Source organism: Anarrhichthys ocellatus, unplaced genomic scaffold (genome assembly GCF_004355925.1).
Source record: "Anarrhichthys ocellatus isolate YVR2014 unplaced genomic scaffold, GSC_Weel_1.0 scaffold53, whole genome shotgun sequence".
NCBI classification, from domain to species: domain Eukaryota; kingdom Metazoa; phylum Chordata; class Actinopteri; order Perciformes; family Anarhichadidae; genus Anarrhichthys; species Anarrhichthys ocellatus.
Window position 1 is genome coordinate 1,735,252 of NW_022280083.1, and position 22,585 is coordinate 1,757,836.

At 43.2% G+C, this 22,585-nt stretch overlaps 1 protein-coding gene across 1 annotated transcript in view; it reads left to right on the forward strand.

Annotated features, from left to right (window-relative positions):
- The window catches only part of antxr2a (ANTXR cell adhesion molecule 2a), a 72,788-nt gene extending 54,896 nt beyond the window's left edge, over window positions 1-17,892 (forward strand). The window contains exon 17 of the mRNA XM_031870496.1: window positions 15,716-17,892. Within this exon, the coding sequence (XP_031726356.1) occupies window positions 15,716-15,754 (39 nt within the window). The 3' untranslated portion in view covers window positions 15,755-17,892. The remainder of the gene's footprint in view (window positions 1-15,715) is intronic.
- Window positions 17,893-22,585: the final 4,693 nt, after the last annotated feature.

Genomic DNA, 22,585 nt, shown 5'->3' on the forward strand with positions numbered 1-22,585 from the left:
CCCCCCCCCCCCACAACCCAACCTCCTCCTTCCACCAACTCCCAGGTCAACCGGAGTTGACTCAAGTTCCCAGTCATCGTTCCCAGTCATCGTTCTCTCGCTATCGTAGCCAAGAGCGCTGACGAAGGACAGTCATGAGAACGCTGGCGTGTGGGCGACTGTGGCTAAGTGGATAGCAGGGCCGTCTTTCAATCAGAGGGTCGGTGGTTCAATCCCCGGCTCCGGCTCTGCTAGTCGCATGTCGACGTGTCCTTGAGCAAGACACTTAACCCCAAAAAATTGCTCCCGGTGTATAATGTGATAGACTCTGAATTGTAAGTCGCTTTGGATAAAAGCGTCTGCTAAATGACTGTAATGTAATGTAATGTAATGCAGAGCAGCTTCAGAGGGCGTTAAGCAGATGTGTTGTTTTTATTTGATTTAGATGTAAAAAAGCTCCAAGACCTCTGCTAAGTGTGTGGATACATTTTTTTTTGCTCCGTGCATAACTCATTACAGCATCACCGGTGAGCTGGGATTTGGAGAGACTATTGGGTACTATAATAATAAGATCGGGGAGTGTCGTGGGCCTTTTTTTACCAAACAATCGCACAAGTTGATGAGCTCCAAGAACCAAACTCAGAGTTAACCAGCCGCTGGAGACTATTCTGCACATTGTTTCTGCAACTTCAGCACAAGAATAACCATAAAGATCAGGAACAAAAGACCAAAAAAGGTCAAATGTAAACGCTTTCTTCGACATGTAAGGTTTGCAACCACAGGCTACGTTAAATTTCCGCATTTCTGAATCATAAATATGTTTAATTTCAGCCTCGTATCCCGCTCGCAGAAACTTACAATTACACACGGTTGCTCTATATACTACGACACATCGCTCGTACTGAGTTGCTCTGACTGAATGCACAGAAGAAAAAGAAAGAAACACATTTCTGTGCTTTGCAGAAACATATAACACCAACATCTTGCTTCCTGGTGACTGAGCTGCATTTTCAGAGCAGAAACCAAACCTAGAGGTGTGTTCCTCCGGTCAGATACAGATGAGTTATAAAGGGGGGCAGTGAGGTTGTTCAGCAACAGTCGGATGTGAGGAAGTTTATTTAATCCAAACTAAAGAGCTCCAACCAATCAGCAGCTCTGTACAGAGTTTGCCTCCTTCTTTTGTCACAAACTGTTCTCACCCAGCGAGCTCTGAGCAGCTGACAAAGTTAGCGACCGGCTGGGGAAGAGAAGGAAACACGGAGCGGCTCAAGAGACCGGTGTTGTTCTGAGGAGACTAGGAGGAGGCTTGATAAGTTAGTGTTGTGTTTCTGTGAGTCTTTCGGCCTCCTAATGCTTTGAACATACATGGAATGCAGCTTCATAGCTTCTTATATTCGCTAAAAGTTAAAAGGAAAGGTTGTCGGTGTTTGAAATATTGTTATAATGTTGTCCTTGGGCTTATTTTTTTATGCATTATGAAAATATGTGTGTGTAGTCGTATCAGGATGCAGTCTTGAGGCATAAATACCCTTTAATTAATCCAGGAAAGATGCACAAAGAAACATATTTGCTTTAACCACGTACACAAATTGCTTGAAGATAATTCTGTTTGAGAATTCACAAATTTCGTCAGTTTATCGATCTTTACTCACTTTGTGTCTTCAATTTCTTCCCGAAAACTCCCGACTTAACCGCCGGTTTCTCCTTTGTGTTGTGCGTTGATTCATCACGTTACACAGATCGTTAACGATGCCTTTACTCGGTTTGTAGGAGGGTTTGTGAGCGTGTGTGTGTTGCTGCTCATGTCTTCACTGCTCAGGTCACATTAACCCAGTTCTCACAGTTTGTAGCCCATGTTTTAAAACACACACACACACACACACACACACACACACAACACCTCCCTGTTGTCAGCGTGGCTTCAGGCTCCTTCACGCTGTTATATTTGTAGCATCGCTGGCCGATGATCACATTATTTACTGCTTGTATTAACATGCGGCTTGATAAGCATATTTTCCTCAGTAGAGCTAACAAGATGCTTTATCACCGAGCTTCTCCCGCCGCCGTAGCAGGACGCCGTCACCGCCGCCGCAGCTCGTATCTCCACCTCTTTATAGTTCACTGCCTCGTAAATAACAACTTTTCTCCTGTTGAGATTTAAAGCTGGAGTTGTGTTTTGCTGTAAAATCAGATTTAACTTTGAACATGAAGACATATTTTGGTTGTGAGTTATGAAGCCAGAACCCTTTAGTGTAAATCAACTACGAGCTCTGCTACATAAGCAGAACAACTTTGGGATCTGCAGCGCGACAACACAGAGTTAATATTCAAAATGCCATCAAATAAAACAGATCTGTTAAATGTATATTCGGTGAACTTTGTGCGTCTTTAACTTTTATTCATATTTTCTGAGTAGTGTGAAGATATCGTCTTTTAAAATGATGGAAATCTCATTGTGGGTGAATTCTTCAGATAATATCAACTTTTCACGATTTGTTTAACTGATACCAAACGAGGATTGAATTTGAGTATTTGTTGACACCACCCTTCAGATCCACACGTCTTCTATTTAGCTTCCAAACTGAGGAGAAACATCAGTTTATTGTGGAACAAGAAGAAACGGGCCTTATCATAATTATCAAAAGACAAAATGATAAAAAGGAAACCTTATATTTACCAATACTGTTGATTTAACAATTCCAGAAAGAAGTCCCTTCTCTGTCGAAGCCGAACACTAACGAGGCAGCTCCAGATGTTCACGTACCGGCAAACATCAAATAAACCAACATTGTCAGAGAAACTAATAATAATTAATTCATCAACCCGGAATGCAATTATCTCCATTTGTGTCTTTGATTAGACACAATTCCACATTCATTCTTTTCTTTTACCTTCTTTTTTTTTTTGTTTTCCTGTAATTGCAGTTAATCATGTCAACTGCAGGAAAGCGTTTTGCACGTTTTGTTTTTTTGTCGGTTCACGGCGGCGCGTCGTTAGCTTCTAAATCTGCATCTTTAATTAGTTGATTAACTCTTAAAGGAGAAGCGAGCGCTGTGAAGGATCCATGGTCCAGTCATGAGACAAAGAGGAGAAGTTGCTTCTTTTAGATTTGGGAAACAGGACATTTAAACAAAATATGAATATTCATTTTCAATTAAAATCCAGAGGAATAAATTAATAGAACTATTTACACACACAGAAATCGACCCTTTTTCTTTTTTTCCTGCACTTGCTCCAGATTCATTTCAGGTCGGGGTTCGACCCAGACCAGCCTTCCCTTTTCACCTCTCGACCGGGCGCCACGCCAGACCCATTTCCTCCTGCATTAGTCTCATCAGGGACCTTAATGTGTGCCACACTATAGGAGGGCAGCCTCCCTGGCACGTGCATAACACACACACACACAAACACACCGCCCCGTCTTGACAGCTCACTCCCAATTACTGGCCCTCCCTGTCGCATGGCCTGCATCTCCGCTAAGAGCAGATCACATGTGACCCCGTGCAGCATGCCGCTGGTGGAGGAGGGGGGGGGGAAGAGGGGGAACCGTGCAGGGTAAACCGGAGTGTAGTAACACACACACACACACACACACACGTACATTTACACACATCGGATAGGAAGGAAAAAACTAATTGAGGCCAATCAAAGAGCTTCATTCCAAAATGAGCTCTTCAGCCCGACTGGCATCAAAGTGAAGCACGTTGCTGCTGGTGAGTCATCATAAAACCTTTGTTTACTCACAGAGGCTTTTATTGTTTAAAGACTGAATCATCTGTGTGTTTAGTTTTTTGATATTGACAGATGAATTTAGAGCAGCAAAGTTTAGACCTAATGGGTATTCAGCATATTCATTTTTGGAAAGAAACAGTTTGTTGTTTTTTTAATGATTAATATTAAAGGCGGTCTCATTGAAGATGCTGCTATTGATGGTTATTTATTAAACGGTAATAACAAGGCAGACGGATTAATGGAAGCAGTAGTTGAATTCAATGAAACAATGCTGGAGTCATGAGTTTTAATATTATTATGATACATTATTTTACTATCTTGTATTTATTTATTTCGTACATTTAACAAATGACACAGAAATGAACAATAAAATCCTCGTATGCAACTTTTAATGAACAATATAGTATTACATGTCTGAAAAAGGAATGTGCACTAATGTAAATACAAACTAACACATAACTACAACCAAGTATCAACAGAGCATCCAGATATTATATATATGATATGTTATAATAAATGAATAGCTGGTAACACTTGTTCTGTCACATGGAAGCACCAACAACACTTCCTGCTACAGTGGAAACCTGTTCTTCATTTCTGATATATACTTCTGTCTAATTGACCGTTGTATATTTATTACATGAATACAAAGTAATGAGACGGACGTCTTCGCCATTGACTGAATCGTGTTGACTGTTTAAAACACAGGTGGTGCTTTAGTGTTCTGTCTCCATCACGAGCAGCCGCGACACAAAGTGTCTCTGCTGCAGCTCCTCGGCTTCGTGCTCCGCTCTCATTCAGAGGAAATAGTGTCTTCTTCTCAGGTTACCAGCTGGCTGCAGGCTGGCAAAGTATCATGGGAGTGAAGACAAAAAATATATATATATATAGTACAATTTATTTTTATCATGTATAAAAATACTCAAAATGAACACGACCGGACTACTACGAGTGAATCATATAAACATCATTTGTAAAGAATTGATTCTCTCTCCAACGTTTAGATCCATACACGCGTTTGATCTCTATTACATATTTATCTAATGTGTCCTTTGTTGCTGTTTAGTTAGACTTTAGGAATAAAAAGAGGTGCTACTTTATTGTCAGTGTGCAGCAGTATGTTCATATATTTATTTATGACATTTGGAACATGTCTAAAAACTCAGGGCGTCACAGAGAAACGCTGTGACTGCAGCAGATCATCAAAGCTGTTTTCACTGCGTGTCGGTTTGATGAGACGTGGAGAACGTGCACGTGATCAGAAAACAGGACGTTGGGCTTCATCTTCATCTGCACCCTCTTTGTCTGCAGAAGTACTTTGCTTCAGGGGATCATTTTTCTCTGCGTGACACTGAAATCATGGCTGCTGTAAATACATATTTCATCATCAGTGGTGTTTTGTGAGCATCTGTAAAAACCCTGAGGTTGAAGCAACAGCGATGGAGGTTCGCTCCATTTAGTGTAAAAATAAAAATAAAAAAAACCGGGCAAATGTCCCGCGTACTTTTAATCCAACCGAACACGAGAGCCGTTTGGTTGATGGGACGCGAGCTTATGTTTTAAGTGCAGTGGTGAGTGTTTAGTGGCGTCTCTGCTGGCCGCTCTGGGAGGACAGATGTGGCGTGATTTAAAAGTACAGATGAGCCCAGTGGCTCCGCGTGGACGCTGATACACTGTGGCACCCGGAAGAAAAAAATTAACAACTGCTCCCCCCACTACCACCTCTTTATTTTGGGTTTATGTTTTGGCGTCCTCGTTCAGAAGCCTCGCACATGTTGTCTGAGCGTGTTGTACTGCAGATCTGAGCTTTTGGGACACCGAACAGCTGCGGGTCCAAACCAACAACTGGTTTCTGTCTTTTTGGGGGAGGGGGTTTGGGGTGGAATTCGGGTGCTGCTGCAGTTTGCATGTTTCATCCAAAGTATGCTGCAACTTAGTATCTTGCTTATGTCGTCTTTCTATTGTCAACTAGCACCCGAGAAACTTTTCTGTGCACTGTGCTGTTCTGCAGAGTTTCAGAAGGCCAAGCTGCCCACCTAACCGCTTCCTCCTCTCGCCTCAGAGAGCCGCTTGCATTTTTAGAAAAACCACGCAGAAGGCTGAAAACGGCTGAAACTTAAGGTATCGTGACCCTTCAGAAGTATTTCAACTTTTTATAAAAAGAACACGGAGCTCCAGACTGGACTTTTTTCTCTTTTCTCGGTGGCCACTTAGCACCATCAGAAGCTGTGACTAGTTCTTCCTACAAGCATCTGCTCAGCACTACTCGCTGAAACATAAAAGGAGACACAGGGATGTGTTTTTTGTGAATGCTTTGCACAGCAAATGTTCACATGTGCAGCATGTGGGCATCAACGTGGGAAATGAAGGGAAAAGATTTATGCGAGATGCAAGTCTATCGCCGTCACAGGTCGTATAAAAAAACAACCCGGCTCACGCGTTAGCACAACAGAAGCATTGTATCGGGAGCCGGTGCGGTCTATAAACTGGCTCTTCATTGACTGACAGGGTCCATTAGCTGTAGCTGTCTGTCTGCATCGGGCTGACGATCTCACTTCAGCACGTATCATCCCAAAGAACAATCTCTCCTCTGTCTGATCCCACCTGGCACGGCTCCACGCCGATCCTCCCACCATCTCCCTCTCTTATGATTATTTCATCATTTTAAATACTTCATGCCGCATCGCCGTGGCACCGCTTCTCCCCGCTAGAGCAGAGCGGGCGGCGCTTGGCCATACAGTACATTCACACTACAGTTATTTGGACGGCGCTCCGGTGTGGCTCTGTCCCGGTCCCTCGGTTGGATTCTGCTCGTCCATTAGTGCCATCTGTGCCTTCCTGCGCCGTCTGTGAGGCCCCCGTCGACGCCAAAACGATTGGCATTTCTCTGGAACAACCAGAGGGACGGTGCCCAGAGCTTTTAGCTGCCAATGATGTGCACTTACTCTGAAAAAACCCAGAGAGGGGGGTGGGTAGGGGGGAGAAAGCAGGAGGGCCCTGCAGGAAACAGCTGCACCTACAGTACTGCAGCGTCCACGTTCAGGCTTCAGGAGGTTCCACTTATCCCTGCAACAACAGACGGCTGGTGCAAGAGTCAGGAGCTGTGTCATTTTAGACATTTATGCACGATGATGATCGCATGAAGGGAACAGCAGGAAACAGGAAATAGAATCAAATCTGCAACGCATCGGGGGTGTAAACGGTTCTGCTCTGAAATCAAGCGAGCAGCCGAATCTTACACCAGCAGACAACATGACGTCAACAACAATACGCCGCCATTGTGACTCGGCCATGAGGTTAACCCTTTAACAGATTCCTCCTTTTCTCTGGCAACAATTGGGAAACAGACGAGACAGTCAGATCAGCTTTTACATATTCTTTGGGGGGATTTGATTTTAGACTTTCAGCTGATGCTGTGCTGCAGCACCGTTTACAGGAAGTATTCGGTGTCTTAGAGTGATTAACCGTGTTTCCACTCACATCTTTCTATGCACATTTCAAAGTATTGCTTTAAGAAAGCTTTATGAAATAAATCTGATAGAATTTTCCCAATTGTGCAAATTTGTTTTACTCTTGATTGAGGTGGTTTTAACCTTCGACCAATAAATTCTGAGGAAGCAAACAAGTGTCTTCCTGGATATGTATTTCTGTTGTCTTCACCTCCGGACAGCATGAAACATGGTCAATACAAGCTGACATACAACTTGACCACTTTAATTCAATTCCTGAAGACGTCTTAGATGGCCAAGGCAACTTGTTTTGTATCCGCTTTAACAACCTCTACTTCTTCTTCTTCTTCTTCTCTGATTATTGGCAGATTACAGTCACCTGTAACCTCCAGCGTCTAACCAAACTGCGCTGCAGCAGAGTTTATTCTCTCCAAATCAGTTGATGGAAACGCTTCTAATTCACGTTTATTTTTTGTGACATCAAACATTTGTTTGATAATTGATTGGAAACACGGCTGATTACACAGCTCAGGTATCTGGTTGATGACATGAATACAGAATACGACCTCAAGATGCAAGAATTTGTAGATGTAAGGAGGAAGATGAGATATAATGACTCTAACTCAGCTTCCACCATACAGTTCAGACTGATATCTAATCCTCTAATCACGGCAGTGGAAACCTCAACAAACAGAGAAGCTAACAACATGATGGTTCGGACCAAAGAACCCGACCTCACCATCAGCTTCTCTTCTTCTCTCCACTCAGTAAAACATTCTCCTGTCTGCAGGAAGCGGGAGCCAGCGATGCTCTGACAGTCTGCAGACCATATGCTGCTGCCTGCTAGCATAACTTTTTTTTTTTTTTTTACTGCAAGCTGTCACTCACTCCCTCTCTGCTCCCAGGGTCAGTCAAGTAGCCACCAGAGCCGGATTCATTCACACTGAGGCTCCCTATTGGAGGCAGTGTTGGTGTTTCCAAAGGCCTGAGACGTAAATATGAGGTCAGAGGTTTGAAACTGGAACTCTGATCTATCGTGATCAAGTTTGTCTCTTTCCTGTTCCAAAAACGAGCTCCATAAAGAGATGGTTGCCACCAGTTTGTGGTGGAAGAACTTGACTGGTCTGTACTGAGTCTTGACCCTCAACCGACATCCTTTGGGATGAACCAGAGCGGTGAGCTGATCACCCAACATCATCGTCAGCAATCAGCTGATCAAAAAATTGATCAGCTGATTGGGAGCCAGTTTCTGCAGCCAGGTTATGAAATATGGTGAAACGCTTGAAAGCAGAAGAGTGGAGGCTGTTACAGCAGCATGTTAACGGCCATTATTTTGGAAGAAGAGGATCACGTATGGGTGTAATGTGTGGGAGTCTACATACTCTTGGTTCTGTACTATATGTGTTTTTGATCGCTTAGGTTGGTATCAAAGTTCTATCCCTGCAGCACTACATATGAACATGGAGGCATTTATAACGTGCATATCAAGCAGAGACCGCTTCCTGTTTTGGAGCAGGAAGAAGAAAAAAAAATGTCTTCAACAGATCTGCTAAACTTCACAGTAGTGAAACAAAATGTTGTCCTCCCATGTACCTTATGTGCTTGTATAATCTTTATTCATCTCTTTACAATGAGGAGGGAACTGCCCGAGTTGTCAGCGAGCATCATGTATTTGGCCGAGTCTCAGGTGGCTCTGATTTCCCAACAGGCCAGATGGCAGCGCTGTGTGGGCAGCGTGTGTGTGTGTGTGTGTGTGTGTGTGTGTGTGTGTGTGTGTGTGTGGACGAGGGGCTGTGAGAAGAGGGCCAGCAGCCTCGTGGAGGGAGGATTGCTCACACCCTGGCTGTCTGCTCTGTCCTCCGTGCAGCTGTGCTTCTCCCTCCGACTTGAACTTTTTAATTTGTTCAATATGTGGCCGAGGACACGGAGTAAAACAGAACACATGTCTGGTGGCCGAGGCTCTCGACGGGCCGCGAGGACGACACTGAGCGGAGTTAATATTATAACTTGTAGAAGTCTGCTGCTGTGAATTCCATAAAGGGACAGTTCACACCTGTTTTGGATTAAATGATTACATTTAAATGATTGTTTACTGCTTTACCTTGGGGAAGTCAGGTACCTTTCTTAAAACAGTTTCTCATCAGTTTGATGTGGAAATATGCTGCAAAACTACGAAAAAACGAAATATGCACACCTTTAAACTTTAATTTTCCTCAATAAAATAAACTATTGTCCTTGTCCACTCCACTCCACACAAAACTATCCAGACAGTGGATGCTTTATGGGCTATCATTAGCTACACAATGCATGAACTTAATCATACCCCAAATCTGATGCTAACGCTAGCTGCTATGGCTAGCCCCGTCCCGTGACCGACGCGTTCTCAAGATCCCACTGCTCTCCTTGTGCAGCGTTCTAGCACTAGGATGGGCCAGGCGTCCGTGCTCGCTGAGGTACCGGTAACCTGATTTGTGGAGTCCTTTCCCAATATGACCAATCGGCTATCCTGACCCCAGGAGGACAACATCTAACCTCAACCAATCGTCTCTGCCTCAAATAGCTATGCAGTGGGATTCATAATAACAAGTGACCAACCTGCAACATTAGCAAGTGCATATCAGCTACTTTACCATCTTCATGGTATCTCAGCTACTGGTGGATCTCAAGATATTGTCTTTTATTTTCTTTGTTGAGGTCGTTTTCTGTACATTAAGTGTTGAGAAACTAAATAAAAAAGATGTTTCCCACATTTTGGCAGCACGGGCTGGATTATAACCGTTCAGACAGATATTTCTGCAGCTGGAAATCCGGTAAATTCGAGGTCCGTGTGAATATTTCTTCCTCCATACGAATGTTTCGAGTGTGTAAGCGTTCAGAAAATCACAATCAGTCGGACGAATATCTGTGTTCAGTGTGAATCGGCTTTTATGATTCCCTTTATTGTTTTTGTACTTTATTTAATACCCAATGCACTGAGAGATTTCGCTGATAATTATGCAAAAACAGAAATGCAAACCCGTTTCTGCTGAAGCTGACACCTTCACAGATCCAGTGATGCACCAGTCAGCTTGGTTACCAGTCTGATTGCTTCTTGGTCTTTGTTTACAGACCTAAAAACATCTCCAACGTCTCCAGCTAGTGAAGACGTGATGTGGCTAATATTACCGTACACATAGTACAGTGACTCCTTGTGACTCCTGCGACCTGATGAGAAGCCAGAGCTGACTCCAGCCCGTGTCGGGTCGGCGTGTAGCAGCAGTACGTGCTGTGTACTTCATGCAGGAAGGAAACTTTACAACAGCTACATGATGCAGTTTGGATTTGCTCTTCAGCTCATTAATATTTTGTCAGAACAACAAACACGTGTTGGAGTAATGTGAGGAGAGTTGCTGTTGGATTAAGTAAGCCCTAGATTAACTAAGATACTGTATAGGCTGCAAAGCTCTAATGTGGGGGGGGGAGAAAAAATCTCTGTTCTGGTAATAAAATCTTTCAAAGCCTGCAGCTTATCACTGCAAAATAAGCATCTTGCAACTGGATTACAACTCTCATGCTTGCAAGTGTTTTCACACTCCAGTCCAGATGGGAGATTCCTTCTGTAACCTAAATGGATGCTTCTCTCCTGCATCTTCTTCTTTTTTCTATATTGTAAATGTGACGAACTATACGATCAATTGATACAAGACAAGCCAATACACACATTTGGAAGGGCGCTAACTCCATCAGCTGTGTTCCTTTCCTTTCATTCGTCTTCCAAAGACATGGATGTGGAGACTTCTTGTAAACGGGTTCAGAGAAGAGACGAACACACGACTTCGTATTTCAGCTGTCGTGACGCTGAACTAATAGATTACGGAGGATTTCTAGATTATTATTTTTATTCTAGAAGGAAAGTTGACTGACCACTGACTCTGGATTGAATCCAACTAAACTACAAAATGACCTTCAAGTTTTTAAAGTGTGTTGTGGTTTTAAGGTTTTCTGAAAGTTTGTGAAGTTCTCTCATGGATTAACTGTCTAAAACAAGAATGAATCGATTCAATAGTGATTATAAACGTGACCAATGTTCACTTTCCATTCCTTTGGTGAGTTGGAAGACTCACTAAAAGCTAAATGATCCCGTTAGGTAACGGCTCGGATCACTGAGACATTCTTGAAAGAGTTGCACCCAGCTGACGCAGTGTAGTTTGGACGTGACTGTAGCGTACACACACACACACACACACACACACACCATGACAACCATGAACCTAGCCAGCACTTCCTGTTGTTATTTGGCGTCTTTTGAGACGGTTACACCAGAGGTTCTCAGACTTGTTGGGGTCACGGAGCACCTCATGACCTGAACACAGACTAAACATGTGCTCACTAGCGTTTGTGCTCTTAGATCCCAGAAGAACTATTTTTATTCTAAAAGCTTTCAACCTGAATACTCGCGATAAACTGAAACGCATTCTTGTTAAAACCTCTTAAAAATGAAACACAGGGTCATTTTATTCTGAAAGCATTTGATCTCAGCTTGACAGCATTTCTACTTTTTTAAATAATTGATCATAAAAGTTTTTAGAAGATGAACAAGAATGGAACAGTCGTAATGACTCGAGACATTTTATCGTAGCGGTCCAAGTTCCTCATCTTATAAATAATGAACGTATTGCTGTGTGACACAATCACATCAGATTTCTATTGGCCCAAAGCTGACGTGGGAGACATGGAAACAATATGCTTGTTTTATTGGCACAAATGTTCCCCGTCTGCACATATGATATGATATGAACTTTTAATTATACGGCACAATTTGACAACATCTCAGCCTTTGTTGGACTCTAATCCAACGTTGAGGTCAGGAAATGCTATAGTGGACATATACACATTAGATGATAAGTCATGCCCTGCTTTTGGACATTTTGCCAAAAATGTGCTGAATGTAAGAAAATAAAACCTCAGTAATGACGTGAAGGAACGTGTGGCAACCAATTTGTAGTGAGACTAGGATGCGTGTTTGACCCAAATCTTCAACGACTAGAAAGAAAAAGATATTCCTCCGTAACGTCCCGATCCTTTCCCAAACAATGATATTTAATATTCAGATGGAGTGGCCCAGAGTTGTGTCTGAGCTCTCTGAGTTGCTGCCGTCTGTCCTCAGAGAGTCGCAGCTCTACGGGACTCAAGCTGCTCGGGGCTAACGCTGACGAGAGATGAGAATGAAGCTCAAACACGTACACACAGTCTCCACTTCACTCCTGGAGCTCCGCCTCCAGTTACAAGCCAAACGGTTCTAGTGATGAGCGTGTTGTCCGAGGACTGGGGCACAACGAGGGCCTCTGCAGCGAGGGGCCCGCTAACGAGACCTCAGCGCAGTGATGGGGAAGTATTCCACAACACGTGCTTGAGTCGGGACGGGTATTGCTTCAGACGCTGAGGTTATTAACTACACAATTTGGATCAATCAGTGCAAGGGTCCAGTCATCTTCTGCAACGTTTTAGCTCCCGGTTATAAAAATGCTCTTACAGAAACTATTATTGTAGTCGTTCACCAATGTGTACAGTATGCTCCGGCATCTTTAGTGTGATCATTTGCAGCTTTTTTCCTCATATCATATTTTTTTTACAATGAATATTACTATTTTCTGCCATTTTCAGACTAAACAATAATTTATTGATTGATAATAAAGATTATGGTGACATAATTATTTTAACACATCTGCTGCAAACTATCTGCTTTGTTGTGTTGGATAATTCTTGTTGTTCTAATCAGTTGAGTTTGATATCAAGGTTCAATATATTTCCATTCGTTTTAATACAAAAGCCAGTGGAGTGTCTGTAATGAACCTTATTAATCACAGTCCTCATTTGGATGCCCCCCCCCCCCCCCTCCTCCTCTTGTCTGTTCACCTCTCCGTCTCTCCACCTGACTCATCTACCCGTCTCTCTCTGCAGTCACGCTCCCATCCGTCTGATGAGATCTCTCTGACACTCCTTGCTGACATATTCAGACTATTGTTCTGCCGCTCCGGGTGGCACAGGTGGGCCTCCATCTCTCTCCAACATGGCCCAGTTACAAAGGCGGTGCTCGCTGCCAAGTCAGGGCCCTGCTCATCCGAGGGGGGGACGGGGGACAGGGGAGCTGGAATGGGTTTGACCGTATTGCGCCGCACCTGCTCCGCCCTCGCCATCAGATCCCCCCCTCGCTTCGCCTGCCATTCTGCCGCCGCAGAGAGCGCTCCCTCTCCTCGCCGAGGCCCCCCGTGCGCCGCAAAACCCCGTAAAATCCACTGAACTTAGCCGCTCTGACGGCCGTGGCCAAAACAGCATCTGATGTGCCTTATTTGTTGACTGTGCGAGATTAGCTGCAGAGGGTACACGTCGAGGGGCTTACCATGCAGAGATGGAGCGAAGCCCCCACCCCCTCCGTCAAACACCCACCAGCCCTGCCAAATAATGAGGAATGGAAGATTCTCCAGCTTGTCTAAAGCCCTCGTCACAGTCGGTCCGCGCACACTTCTGCTCCCGAGCCAGACTGTAGTGCAGATACTGTAAGATACCGAACCGGCTGCTGGCTTCTGCATTCACCCTGCAGCTCCGGAGCAAACGTCCCGCTCGTCTCTGTCAATGGGACTCATGCACCTGGAAATATGATTTGTTAAACAGAGGGGAACAAGAGATGTATGTGCACATTTAAATGCACATTAATCAGGTCTTTTTATTAGTTTTTTAATCAATTCCTGTCTAAACTTTCCTGTCACACTTCTGAAACCATCATTTAAATTGTCGCCACACCGATGCAGTTTGAACTGTGAGTAAACATGAGCTTACTGCGTACAGGTCGGCCTCGTTCCTGTATGTGAGAAACCACATTTCACTACTTTTGAACAGTTTATCTTTAGTCGATTAAAGGTGTTCTGCTGCAGCTTGATTTTTAATGTTCGACATTGTGACGCAAAGTTTGACGTCTTGACGCAGAAGTTTGTGTCATGAGACGGAGTTTAACGTTGAGACGGAGTTTAACGTTGAGACGGAGTTTAACGTTGAGACGGAGTTTAACGTTGAGACGGAGTTTGAAGTTGTGACGCAGAGTTTTGCAAAGTTTCTGCAACGCACGACCGTCAGGAAAACATGCCAGCATTGATAAAAACTGTCGATAATCTCTGAGGCATACAATTCAAACGGATCAGACTATTTGTCAGCGGTTCTGAACTGGAACCTGTTCCTGATTCCCATCACTAGTGGAGATTCAGTGATGTCTACGTGGCCAAGACGAGCAGCAGCATGTGGCTCAGTGAACCTGCGTCCCTCATCCTTTCACCTGAGTTCAAAGCCACTCGGGGGCTTTTATTTTGGCGTTCGTGCCCATGATAGTGCAGCTTTCCTGTCGACCCCACAGTTTGTGTTTCACATTAAAGGTTAAGTTCACCCAAAGTACTAGAAAGCACTATCTCACTTATCACTTCGGATTTTAAACTATTGAGGAACTTCTTTCATTCATGTTGCTGTTCAGTCATTTTTCAAAACAAAATTCCATCATCACTACTGCATCGGTGGCCTGCATGGATAGATATGAGTTGATTTGGGTGAATTGATCCTTTATGAACACCGCTGTCCTCCGATATGATGCTGCTCACTGCCTCCAACATGTCCACAGCTCGTCAAAGGACGCATGACGACACATGAATGAATGAAACATAACTAAGTACCTCTATGATGCTGTGACCAGGTTACAGTGAGCACATGTAAACACACTGACAGAGCGGTGAAGAGGTGTGTGTGTGAGAGAGTGTATGAGTGTGAGTGTGAGTGTGTGTGTGTGTGTGTGTGTGTGTGTGTGTGTGTGTGTGTGTGAGTGTGTTGGAGGCCTGCTGGCTGGTATGAATTCGCTGTGCGAGAGCTCCCTCTTGGTGCCAGTCGGCCTACTGTTGGTGAGCAGACTGCTGCACCGAGAGGCTCAGACAGCTGCCTACACACACACACACACACACACGTTGCGTGAGACTGTGCACAGGGAGACGAAAGTGAGACGCCAGTATTCTTAGAAAAGCAGTGAGATGTTTGTTCACCAGTCGATGCTTCATTTGATTTGATTTAAATATGATTTCTGCTGATTGTTTTACTTTATTTCTCCTGAAATGATAAAGTCATTAATCTGTTGTGTGTGTGTGTGTGTGTGTGTGTGTGTGTGTGTGTGTGTGTGTGTATGTGTGTGTGTGTATGTATGTGTGTATATGTATGTATGTGTGTGTGTATATATATATATTCATTCATTCATTCATTCATTCATTTAAAAAAAATTTCGGACATGTAATACATACACATCAATATTTATTTTCATATTTTGTTATTGTTCATTTTATTTTGATTATTTTAGTAGAAATATCTGTTATGAAAGAGTCGACTATGAAATCATGATGACTGAACTTTTTATGTAAATTCAATTTATTGGGAAATATTTAGATATGCTAATTAGGCAATATTAGCACATATAAACACATTTTTTTTTTAAGTATGAGGCAGGTTGTTAATTCTAAAAGTGAATACTTTCCTTCTCTGTGTGCTTTCAGGGTCGCTGTATTAACTTCAACCGTGTGCAGCGTCAGTAGCAGCAGAGCAACATGTGCTGATCGCTGTGAACAGCAGAAGGATCTCATCTCGTCTTTAGTTTTAGTGCTGCAGTTCAAACCACTATGTGTTCTACCCGCTCCACTCTGTGCATGACGTTTCCTCTTCTGGGTTCCTGCTCTTACAAGTGTTGATATTAACATTCCTTACGTGTTTTACAAAGACATTTCTGAACCCAAATACATTTTTAGAATTTGTAGAAGTCGAGCAGAACGCCCCAGAACTCAGCGCTCAGACTCGGTTAGCCTTCTCGTGTGCACCAAAGGCTTTAACATATTCTGACCATATTGTGCCTTCTGTGGGAAAAAAAGCCTAATTTCATGCACACAGACGGAAGCTATCTAAAGAAAGAAAGGAAAAAACAAACTGGGGGGAAAGGGGGCTGTTGTGCCTTTGGCGTGGAAGTCTGAATAATCCCAGTGGGGCCTCACAAGTGCAGAAGTCCGTCGCCTTTTGGCGATTGTCTCATCACGGATCCTCTCCCAACTTCAGCAGCGCTGCATTGCCCGGCGGGCCGCCCCCTTTGACCGGCTCATCTTGTCATTTTAACACTGAGAAGTGCACACGCTTGACAAACTGTAGACAGGAACGCCCCGAGGTATCGGAAGACTTTGCCCTGTAGTTTTTCCGTTGTTTCCTCCTGAGACACCTTCCTTTCATTATGCGCCCGGGACAAGGAAATTAATAGAGCGTTATTCGACCGCAGGACCAGGCCGAGCTCCAGCTATGTTTGAGGGATTGATGCCTCCAAGACCTTGACATGGCGCTTGGTGTTTTTTTTTGTTGCCCCTGTTTCCAGCGCAGTCTGCTCTCTGCTCAGCAAGGCGTAGCACATCACCGCCCATAAACAGGCCCATCAGTTCAGACTTCTTTAAGATGCAGATACAGCTGCTGCCCTCGACGCCGTCTCCATCCCTCCGAGGGGCTTTCTGTTCTCCCACCGGCCCGCGTCACAACTCACTAGTTCACTCAGCGCCGCCAATATCAAAGTTTAATTAAAATAATTAAAGGCAACAGCAAGCAGCAGCCTGTGAAGACTTGTCTGTCGCTTTTTTTTATGCCTTTTTGACATTGAATGACCTGTTATTGCGTTATTCACACACAAAAAAAAAAAAAAAGGAGGACACGGTGCCACGTTGACGGTGCGCCAACGTCCAAAACGCAAACCCGAAGTAACGGATGCGATGGACGGATAAGTATTGTTCATTTCCAGAAATTATGTCCACCCCCTCTACACCCTCCTCCACCCCCCAACTCCCTCATCCCCCCAAAATAAGCAGTGTGTATACATATATATATATATTGTGGATTTCTCAAGCGCGCTGTCATGACGCCAATCCCAAATGATGTCAGTGCGAGCGGAATAAAAACCACTGTGGGGGAGGAAAAAAGGGGGCAGCAGCTGAAGAAAAAGGCTCGAATGATCCAGTCACTTCAGATACCGTACTTCAGATGCGAAATGGATATTCGAGTCGAGACCTGACAAAGCGCGCCGGCTTTGACGGGAAGCGGTATAGACAATGACCAGTGGCTGGGTCAGTGGGATGTCTCTGTGCAAGCAGGGGAGCTTATCAAATGACACTAAAAATAAGTTCAACAACCGTCAAGTTTGAGGGGGAAAACGGGAGAGCGGCTCACATTCGGCGACGGCGACCGGTCTAATTATTCCTTTGTTTCCTCTCCGTCCCGATCGCAGCGACATAAATAAAAGCAGATCTAAACCTCCGGTGTGCCGGTGTTTGTGTGTGCGACTTAAACGCTTTTAGCCTCTTGCATCATTTGGGCGGGCTGACCTTTAATCGGCTCATCAGCCTCGTTCTGGACGCTGCACGAGGAAACATTTCAAGCACTTCAGAACTTGTCTTTTTTTTTGATTTTTTATGTTACAACCACGAGCACAGGAATGTTATTAACCCGAGCTAATGAGATATTAACATAGCCGTCACAACAGGAGTCACATGACCCCTCCGTGTCCTCACGACATCACATCGTGCTCACTTTAGTGCCTATAGCTGCAGATTTATTAAGAGCATCGTTGAATGTCTTTGTGCCTTTTTATTTTTTTTAAACTGCCTTTTATGAGGGAAAAAAAGTCTTTTTTGTATTTCTGCACTTGTTAGATGAGGTTGTTTTAATTTCATTTAAACACACAATTTTTGTTTTTGAACAATTTTTTCTTAAACAAAGAAAAGTCACAATTATTTGTCTTCATTTTTAATTTGTGTTTTTGAACAATTTTGGACTGAATTTGATTTGCATGCACTTCTTTCTGCTTTGTACATTATTATTATTATTATTATTATCATTTAAGGTGCAAAAATTGTAAATTATCGTATTATCTTTAAAATTGTACAGTTTTTGTCTTTCATGCTGCCTCTTCTATACTCGCGTAGCACCTTTGAGTCCAGGTTCAAGTCACAGAGCTGCACATTCGAGTGAGAGAAAAACCAAAGACGTCTCGTTTGCAAAGCTTTTTTTTACGAGTTTTACACTGTTTTTTATTTTGTTCTTGTTTTACACTGCAGTCTGTTGTGTCAAATATACATTCGATGAAAAGCGAACGTTGTTTTCTTGTTGTTTCTTTTCCTCTCTTTTTAACACGCGTGTGCGCTGGTAGGGGTGGACATGCTAAAGGCCATCTTTAATTGGGCCCTTACAGATTTATAGGGCCCGACAGGGAACGTGATTATACTGTGTGTGTGTGTGTGTGTGTGTGTGTGTGTGTGGACAGAGGAGTGGACAGTGTGCAGCCTCTCCCCCTGTGAAGTCAGTCACCGGAGGCACCACACACACACACACACACACACACACTCAAAATCCCTCAAAATCCCTCCAAGGTCTTCAACGCCCCAAAAATGAGGTCTTGCATTTAGTAAAAATATGCGCTCGTACACCTTCTGCTTTATCCACGTTTGCATGCTGTGACAAGATGCTAGCTGAGGTGTGTGTGTGTGTGTGTGTGTGTGTGTGTGTGTGTGTGTGTGTGTGTGTGTGTGTGTTCATGCTATAACCCCTCCTCCATGTTGAAAGTGAGAGAGCAATGTCTCCTTGTTCGAGGTCATAAAAATCTCACTTTTTCGTAGCGTTAACTCTCCTCTCATGGAGGTCGTTTCACAAAACGTAGGTCCTGATCTAATTTCTGACACTAAAAGTTGCAAGAAATCATCTTCTGTTGTCCAGAAACATAATTATGTTTCAGAATAAAGTGGTGTAAAGCTGCTGCTGTGAGGCATTAACAGTCTGAGCATCAATAGGAGCTCTGTAGAAACACAGAAAGCTTTATTCTACTCTGACAAAGATCAGACCAAAATGATCGCTCAACATTTATTTTATTTTCCTGTGGACTTAGAAATACAAAAGCAAAGTTCCATCTAGTAAAGAAACACACGTGGCCTTAAAGTGCTCCTGAATATGAAAAAACAACTGAGCCCCGGAAATAAGAAGTTCTTCAGGTTCAGGTCAAAAGGTTAATAATAAAACCAGACGAGGTCCTCATCAGTTGTGGTACAAGTATTTAGATGATCAACTTCAGTAAATGTAGCAATACTACTCCATCAAAATACTGTCACGAGTAAAATTCATGTTTTCAAAATGTCATTTAGGTAAAAGTACACGAGTACTCGGTACAAATATCGAGAGTATGAGTCACTCTTAAAACGAATACACTGGCTTATCTTTTAAAGAATAAAGGTGATAATATGCATCTTTTTAAGAAGTTCCACCTCTAACTGTATCCAGTACTTTTATAATCCGACTAACGCAGTAAGTTTAGTTCAACCAACAGAATTTGCTTTGACTTCTAAAAGCTTATTTAGGTTGAAGCAACTTAATATTGTGGTGTACTCATTATGCAAAGTGTTATATTCTAAATATTATATTATTGGGTCGTTATTCTTGATGCATTAAGATGTAAATATGTGACTACTTTAAATACGGCACCGTAGTTTAATTCATAATAAAGTATTATGTTTATGAGCTTTGTAACTAGAAACTGTAGAAGTCGGTCAAACAGTAAAAGTAAGAAGATGCATGAAATGGGAATACTAAAGTGAAGTACAAGTACCTTTTGTAACTAAATGTACTTCGTTGTATTCCACCGCTGGTCGTCATCAGTTACGTTTTATTGAGTTTTTAAAATAAGATAAATGTGATCGATCCCCTGCAGAGGACAACTGGAGAATTTTTATGTTCAGACGAAATAAGTAACTTCTGCAAACCTTTAATAGTCATCCGTCATTATGTTCTGTCATTTCATAGACTAAACAATCAAAGAATGAAAACGCTACAAACGTATATCAAAAGATTACGGATAAAAGCATTGTTGCAGCTTCACTACGGACACTAATGTACCAGCTGTACTGATGACAATTAACGAGTCATCAGCTCGTTGTTTCCTGTCTGTTACTTCACTCAAGTCTTGATTACCAACATTTCCCTGAAAAACAGCTGCATGGAACCAACAAAAAACCAACCTTTTAAAACCCAGTGAGTCGTTCTTTTTACTTGCTCAAAGCTTTTGTCTGCCGATTCCGTATGAAGTGGACTAAATGCATCGTCTGTGCGTCGCTGTGATCCCCATAAGCTGATCCCTGCTCTCAGCTGACCCGTTCACACAGCCTCCACAACACCAACGCTTTAAATGTTTAAAAAAAGACATAAACACAAACTACAATTTCCCCTCGTTTTTCATCACGAAACAGATACTCTCATTTTTAATTAAAAAGCACAGCTAAACTGCAGTTCACTGTGTAACAGTCCTGCTGTGTTTAGTTCCGTTAGCCGTTAGCTCCGGTAGCCGTATTAGCCCCCATTGGCTGTCATTGGCCCGTTAGCCAAACACACCACAGGACTGTGCTGCCCAGCTGGCTGCTAACAGCGCGTTCGTGCAGTTTGTCATTGGCTAAGCTTATAGTTAGCGATATAGCACAGATACATACACTCATTCATAGGAATACATGCAATTGTGTAAAGAAAAATCAAAAGAGGAAGAATACACAATCTGTAGTGGAAACAAGAGTCAAACTGAAGCAGTCGTCGATCACTTGTCGGCCCTACGCACCTATAAAGAATATCTAGAACACAAAAGATGAATGCCTTCACGCAGGTTATATGTTCACACAGGTTATATGGCACAGCAACAAAAGACAACAAAACAACTAAAAGAAGGTTAAAAATTACAAATAAGTCAAAAGTCAAAATAATTCATCCTCAAAGACCATCATCAAAGAATAACTCCTAAACCTTCAAATCTTCACAAACTTTCAATGCAAATAACCAAAATGTAATTTGTTCCCGAGTCTCCAAACGCTCCTCGTGACATCTTTTTATTGAGTTCTTTAATGAAGCGCCATCCTGTCTCACTGGAGGCTGCTCGTATACCATGCTGCCATTCAAGCTCATACATGGTGTGTAATGTAAACGGGCTCAGTGCACAGCAACACACCGCCACACGAAAACAAACAATAGTTTGGAGATGAAAAAGACATCTGAAAATATAAATAAAGCAGCTGAATTAACCAAAAGATGTCGTGTGTTTAAAGAAGCTCAGACGCGGCAAATATTCTTCAATTCAGCAGGAGATGAAATCACAAATATGAAACAGAAGAGATACATGCTGATCGTTTTGTAGAAATTAATTTAGGAGGTTTTTATGAGTAAAGTTGATTAAATTCACAGGCAGCACTTTGTGGGTTGAAACGGGAGTTTTTGTGACTTTGAGAGGAAAGATAATTCACTTTTGTGTCTGTTTGATCCGTAGATTGGGATGAAGGCGGCACACGAGGACGCCGGCACCCGAAAGGTCTTTAGCATTCTTCTATTTTTATATTAGTGACTCGCAGCCAAGAAAACACCGAGCAAACTCTCAAATCCACCCTGAGCTGTGCCACAAGGTTCTGTTTTCACAATTTGATGGAGGGGGCTTAGCCGCCGTAAAATTTCAACCTCCACTTCCCCTGATAAAAGTTTTCTCTGGCAGGCAGCGGACGGACTTAAGCAGCTGTTGCCCCCCCCCACCAGACTGAAACCCCGTCTGGCTTCCCAGGTTATCCCCATTTGCACAGTTGTCTCTGAGATGTGGGTAACTGTAGGGGATCAAGTACTCAAGTACTCTCTCCAGCCCCTCAAAGCCTGAGCCCGGACCCCCGTCCAGAGGGCAGCACATCCGCTCTAAGAACAGCTTGTTAGAGTTGACACTTGATTTTAATGCATTGTGTTTCTGAGAGCTTTACAAACTAAATCCCCTTCTCAGGCAATACAGAGGGCTGAGAAGCCGACAGCGACGGCTGTGCAGAATGCAGGTGGTGGTGGTGGTGGTGGTGGTGGTGGTGGTGATGGTGTGGGGGCAGGGGGAGGGGGGGGATTAGGAGAGCTTGGCGGTTCGGGATTTCGGAGCTTTATCTTGATGCTCTTTTCTCCGTGAGCTCCCTGTGAATTTTAAAGCCCAATATACTATATGTGCTGATAAAGATTTAGGACTCCTGTAAGATGATTAGACTGTATGTCATGTGATGGTTGAACAGTTATTTCAACGGAGCAGCAAAGGAAAGCGGAAACCCCACTTATGTATATGTGTGATATAAGTCCAGTCGTATTACACGAGATTGGGGCAGTTGTAAAATAAAACGTAATCATAATGAACCATGAAACAAAAAGCTTTAAACCTACTTAGAAGAAAAATACTTTTTTTAAGTCAACTAAGTGCTATTACCCAAATATTATACTTGTACCAGTCGGCAACCCCCAGTTCTGCCAAAATAAAGACAATGCGGAAGTGTCTTAAACCTGCATTCTCTCTAGTGTCCACCAGGGGG